This window comes from Rhagoletis zephyria, unplaced genomic scaffold (assembly GCF_001687245.7).
Source record: "Rhagoletis zephyria isolate East Lansing unplaced genomic scaffold, Rhagoletis_zephyria_1.1 Rzeph_scaffold_00129, whole genome shotgun sequence".
Classification (NCBI taxonomy): Eukaryota; Metazoa; Arthropoda; class Insecta; order Diptera; family Tephritidae; genus Rhagoletis; species Rhagoletis zephyria.
The window spans coordinates 465,937-472,464 of record NW_016157213.1 but is presented as its reverse complement, the minus strand read 5'-3'; the positions used below and the strand labels follow the sequence as shown (position 1 = coordinate 472,464).

At 32.7% G+C, this 6,528-nt stretch overlaps 1 protein-coding gene and 1 long non-coding RNA gene across 2 annotated transcripts in view; one reads left to right on the top strand and one right to left on the bottom strand.

Moving 5' to 3' along the window:
• Nucleotides 1-404: 404 nt before the first annotated feature.
• The window catches only part of LOC108380920 (uncharacterized), a 17,549-nt gene continuing 11,425 nt past the window's right edge, over nucleotides 405-6,528 (bottom strand). The window contains exon 3 of the long non-coding RNA XR_001849602.1: nucleotides 405-415. This is a non-coding gene — a long non-coding RNA (uncharacterized LOC108380920). The remainder of the gene's footprint in view (nucleotides 416-6,528) is intronic.
• ci (transcriptional activator cubitus interruptus) overlaps nucleotides 1,184-6,528 on the top strand; it is a 112,824-nt gene continuing 107,479 nt past the window's right edge. Inside the window, exon 1 of the mRNA XM_017637305.1 lies at nucleotides 1,184-1,475. Coding sequence (XP_017492794.1) covers nucleotides 1,265-1,475 — 211 coding nt within the window. The 5' untranslated portion in view covers nucleotides 1,184-1,264. The remainder of the gene's footprint in view (nucleotides 1,476-6,528) is intronic.

Sequence of the window (6,528 nt, the reverse complement as noted above, 5' to 3'; positions counted from 1 at the left end):
AAAAAAAATGTACTTTATGCGGCGTACTTGCAAATTACTGAAAAGGAAATATAAAATAATGGTATATGGATCAATAATAAAACGTCTCCTCAATTATTGTCCAAAAATTTTCTTCATAATGAATGATAGCCAAATTTATAAATTGCAGAAGCAACAGAAACAAGCAATGAGATTCATTCTTCGAAAACGATATGACACGCCCATTAGAGACAAGTTATCAGCACTTGGTTGGCTAAGTGTGAAACAACAGCACTTTTATTATACGATGAAATTTGTTAAAAACATTATTGAAGATAATTTACCAGAATACCTAAAGATTAACTTAAAGTATGGCAGCAATGTACACAATAAAGATACACGTAAGAAAAATGACTTCAATTTACCCATGTTAAAAAGCGAATCTGATAAATGTAATCTTTATTACAAGGGTCTTAAAAGTTATAATGAATTACCAAATACTGTCAAGCAATGNTCAATTTTTTTTCTCAAAAAATATGTATGTGAAAAATTTCTCAAGAAAAAAATCTTAAAAATATTTTTTTTCATGGAGAATTTTTACGTGTGTATGTGTGATTTTTTTCAAATTATTGCCTCGCCCCGTTCTCGAGAAATTTGGAAAAATATTAAATGGATTTGTTTTTGTTTTTGTGCTGTAAAGTTTTTACTAATGTATTAATCAAGCTCAAATTTCCCATTTATTTATTATTTGTGTTAATGCGTCAACCCTAAAAATTTGAAACAAATCAAACACATGAATTGTGAACCCCGTCCGATTTGGTATGGAACGCCCCATATACAGATTTCTATTTATTTTGTCTTAAATAAAACTGTATTAAAAGATGGTATGTCTTTTTGTTCTAAAAACAAAATTGTATGTTCGGATTCGATGCTTTAGAAATGTCCCGATTTTTGTGCACAGAAATCTGGTCACCGTACCTATAGGACAAATATAATCAGGTAGAAAAAACTTTTTAAGAAATGCAGAAAATCATGTATTTTTTCATAAAAATATAAATAAATCTAATTCTAATTTATATTTTTTATATTTTCTATTAGTACATATTCGGATCTGCAATTTCTCGCTTCAAGACGAGCAGCTGCTGTAGCCGCTGCAGCCACTGTGTTACCGCCACCGCCTCCATTACCCACCAGTGTTGGAAACTCCCTCAATCCGTCAGCCGTTCATGGTAGTAGTCTTGCGAGTGACAGTAATGTTGCCACAAATGGCGGTACGAATGAGTGCAACGGCAGCGAAAGCAGCAACATGCAAATGTCACTGGACGTTGCAAGTGCGGCCGCCGCCGCTGCCGCCGCCGCCACACATCATCACTCCCACCACGCTCATCACCACACCCATGGAGTTGTGCCGCCACCACCAACCCAGCCACATGATTTCCATCCCGCTTACAGAATTCCCAGCTACATGGAGCATTTATACTCACTCCAGCGGGCCAGCCCGTCGGCAACGTTCCATGGTAAGCAATATTTTCTCTTTCGCTTTTGGATTCGTGACTAGCTAATGTCTTTATTATTGCATGTATTATTACACTGTTATAGCCTCAAAAAAAGATATGGCCGGAGAAGACGGTTTCACCCTATTTCGGGTATGGGGAATCGAACTGCATCATTAGTTTTTTAAGTTTTCTGCATGGCTTCATATAACTTTTTTTTGGAAATTTTGCCTCCAATGGAAATTTTTCAGGTGTTATACCCTATTTTATGGTTTCTATCTTTTATCTTGTTGGTTTTTTGGCAAAATTTCTTTGGCAAATTGTTCAGAATGTCTCAGGCCTTAACTTTCGTGAACATACCAAACTCTAGAAAAGAGGTCTTTGACACGTTAAGGTGGAAAATCCGAAAGCAGTTGTATATTAATTACACAGGAACACAAAAACAAAAAATGTTGTGAACCACATGGTATAACCCACTATTACTAGGTTTTCAGGATCGCTGAAAACGAATATGACCAAAAAACTAACTTCAACGGACCATTTTCACGCTACCACCCTCTTACAACCACACCTGGGAATTGAAATTTAATATTTCATGCAAAATTAAGATGGGTGTGTATTCGTATCTTTCTTGGACCGTTCAAACCTAAAATGACTACAAAAAATTAATTAGACCCATCCCTCACTTCCTATAACCTCCTTACTACACTCTGAATGGGTTCGTATTTTGAATTTTCTTACAAGCTTCCTAAGTAAACGTAGTACTTCTTGCGGCAGTTACACTGAGGGAAATAATGCATAGTAAAAATGAATACTTATTTACTGATTTCAGTAAAGCATTGTACTGATTTCAGTAAAGCATTTTACTGATTTCAGTAAAGCATTTGACAAAGTGTGCCACTCGTTGCTCATCTATAAACTTGATCTTCTTGGTCTTCCACCTAATTTTCTACGTTGGATCTCTTCATACCTCTATGATAGATCACAAAGGGTATTGTTTAAAAATACTATCTCTGACGTCATTGATGTTACTTCAGGAGTCCCTCAGGGTAGCCACCTAGGCCCGATTCTGTTCTTGCTTTTTATAAACGATATTTCTACAGATATAAAATTCNATTTGATCATCGTTTAAAAATGTTCGTATTTAAAAATATTAATTTCATACAAAAATTTATTACGCATGTAATTGATAGTTCACGTCTGAGTATGTATATAGTGTATAGTGTAAGTGTTAGGAATGTTAATCCCGGGATCCTGGTTTTTTTAGTCCCGAAAATCCCGGGATTATTTGTCTAGAATCCTGGGATTTGTTATTTAGAGTTTTGGCAATAATGTAAACGCCTTATATTAACCAGTTTTGGCTATATTTTCTTTGTTTATTTAATATTTAATATTTATTTTATAATAACTGTGTAGCTCAATATACATATAACACCTTGCGACAGGCAATTTTGCACAAAAAACAATCAATATATTCGCGAAAACAAGGCCCAAATATAGTAAAATTGCGTTCTTAATTTTTTTCTCTGACGCACAGTGCTTCCCTTACATATAAAATGTGGGCAAAAATAGAATTATGGACGGATTTAACTGAAAATTCGCTTATTAGTAAAATTGGGGACACTTTCATACTTTCACTGTAAATGCAGTTTGAAGTTGAAAATTTGGGTTCTTGTGGCTTTTACATAGGTTTGTACTAGGGATGTTGCGAATGTGTAATTTTAGATTAGATATAGATATATTTAATAAGTCAAATGAATTGGATATTACAATATGGGTATCAATTGTACTAGTTTTGAAAATACTTTACTTCTAAACGACACGTAGAAGGGTTTCCACATGTTTATTTATTTATTTATTTATTCATATCTAGTAAATCTAGAAATACATGAAATACAGCTTATCATAAAAATACAATCGCCGTTCGGAGTCGGCGTAAAACTGTAGGTCCCTCCGCTTTGTGTTACAACATCTAGGCGCACGCCACAAATCGGAGGAGACGCTCGGCCAAACACTAACATATGTGTAAGCGCCAATCTATTGTTATTATTAATATGAGTATCTGAAAAATTGAAAAATTTGACATATTTAGAAATAAATAAGTGAAGAGTAAAAACATTCCTGAGTTAATTTAAGAGTCCAGTAATTTAAAGGAATGTAATCAGAACAAACCGCTGATTGACAATATATGTATTTGTAATAAAATAACATATACGACGACGTAATACTATGGTTTGACGTAATTATTATTTTAGTTTAACTAAATTCGACTTTACAAGCAGGTGCAACCCTATTTGTAATATTTTTAAGCTCAAACCTCTTTCATCTGACTCCCTTATGGTGATACCTATCTATTTCAATTACCTAATTCCTTTAGTTCAAGGTGGCAAGGTTCCTTTTTTAAACAGGAGGCAACTCGCTGCATGTAGTTAATACACATTTCGATTGATACCCATCTCTTAATAATTAATTTAACTTATAAAAAAATTGGAATCTAATTTTATAACAATCTAATTTTTTAACAGGTGGCAACTCTTTAAAAGAAAAAAATAAACCTTCTATTGTCCACAGGTCAAGTTTTTTAATATGACACTTCATTTTTGAAAATGGAACGAATCGTGCAGATCTCAAGGCACTGACAAAAAATGAAAAAATTATTTTATGCATTAGCGAAAAACGCATTACTTCAGAAAGTGCAAAAAATGAGCAGGTTTTTATTTCCTCTTTTGAAAGCTAAAATCCCGTACTATTTAATAGAATAATAAAAAATAACCTATTTTTACATATATTTTTTATTCCTTTCGTTAAAATTTAGCATTTTTTGGAATTTTGTTTAAAAAATTTTTTTTCTGGAATACCGCAGGGACTCCCTGTGTTTAATTTTATTCCAAAATTTTAATTCCTGTAATTCTGTACTATCTATATGGAAACAAGAAACGTCAGACCAACATTTTATTTTAAAGAATATATTTGTTTAATTTTATATTTATAGGCTAGTCTGTTCTTTATGCTTTGGTGCAAATAAAATTACATTATTCCACTTTTTACCCGACGTTTCGCTAAAGCTTTTCTAGCATCTTCAGGGGTATTGTTTATTTTCTCTGTTAAGACAAATATACAAGAACACAAAAAAATCACACACATTAAGTATTAATCGAAAAACAAATGAATATGTGTACATATACAACAACAAATTTAATTAAATGACAAACCAACATACATTATTTAGATATGGGTGTTTCCATCGGAAGGTCCACCACGACAAAAAAAATAAAAGTCTTATAACTAACGTATTTACAGACCGATTTCTCTGCTTTTTAAAATATATACTGGCTATGTAAGTAGAATCATGTTTGAGTAAAATGGTCTTCCTAGGTGGCGCCAAGGTCGAGATATTTCCGTATTTATGGTCCGATTTGGTTCGAATTTGGCGTATGTATATCAAGTATATATTCGACATAAAATACATGTTTTATTTGCGTTAAAAATTCATTTAAAAGCAATATTAACAAAAATATAACGATGGAAATTTATGTCACGTGACGCCACGTCACGTGACGTCTCATACTTGGCTTTGTAAAAGAAAATTGAAGCAAGTTGCATTAATTCAAAAAACTCTAAAAACAACTAGAATTGCTCCAAATCATATTAAAATAAGTTTCATGAAAATAGCCATCCACAATTCGCAGAATTTTGCGATTTTGTAAGAAAAGAAAAAATCAACTTCCATTTTTTGTCACGTAACGACACTCTCAATATATATAAGCATTTATTTCAGGACCAAGCAGTTCGATTGTTTTCATTTTTCGGTTAAATATAGAGCTAATTATGTTGTATACAATGGACCAAAAAAGTTAAAGAAAACAAATGGTATTCCTTTTTTGTATCACATTGAAACGTACGGCTGTCACGTATGCGACGTATGGAAATACCCACATTCAAACATTGATGTACATAAATACTTAAAAACTTAATCACTAAAGAAATATCCATACCACCTGATGTGGTAGTTTTGTCCGTACTGAAAGTTTTATTTTTATAAACAAGTAATGCATGCGGCCGCAATGTTGTCTGTGTCTTCCTTCTTATTAATTGTCATATCTCGTTTTTGGCTTGATTCTAAGGCTCTTATTCTGTATCGGGGTTGGTCTCGTTTTTCTTTATCTCTACCAGTGTTGCCGCGAATTATTTTTAGTGGTAGCCAAATTCCTTTAAAAAAAGGCCTAAAAAAGAGCTAAAAAAGTCATTGTGGCTAAAAATGGCAGCTAAAATTTTTTACTTACATATACATATATAAGTATACACGCAAACAATATCAATAAGTAATGGTAAACAATGAACTCTGGAAAAAACAAATATTTTATCCAACCAAAAACCTTTTTGTATAAAAGGGGAAATATACGACACCAGCTTGCTGGTACAATATTTATTTCTTTAGAAATGAGGTCGAGGAAAGATCGAAATGATTAGAGCCGAAATTTCATAATTTTTCTACCATTTTGTCAAACATTGTTTTTTTTTTTTTTTAATTCACAACTGCAATATCGAGAACTTAATCTTCCACAAACACGGCTTTGACTCATATAGTGCAAGCAATTTTCGTCAACACACTTTTTACTTAGAATATTGAGCTAATTTCACCACTCACGACACCAGCATGCTGGTACAATCATAAAATTTTCAAGTAGGTTTTGAAGTCGCACCAGCAGCTGGTACAATCACACCACAAGAACATAAGTACACGGTCAATCGACTTGATGGGCCATTTAACAAATTAAGCATATTAAGGGCCATACACTTATCAATTTTAAACTATAGATAGATCGTTAAGAGATAAGTTAACAGCCCCAACACTTTTACAGTATGTATGTATAAAAACGTAAAAAACATACAATACATATATGTATATTAGACTGCATCAGTCCCCATACAAAAACAAATCGGTGCTATTTTTCCATTGGAATTATAAAATCTATTATATTTTAAGACGTCCACCAAAATATTTCGGAAAAATATTAAGATTTAAGTGAGCTGGACCGATTTGAAAATACCTCCAAAAATGGAGTTTTTTATGAAT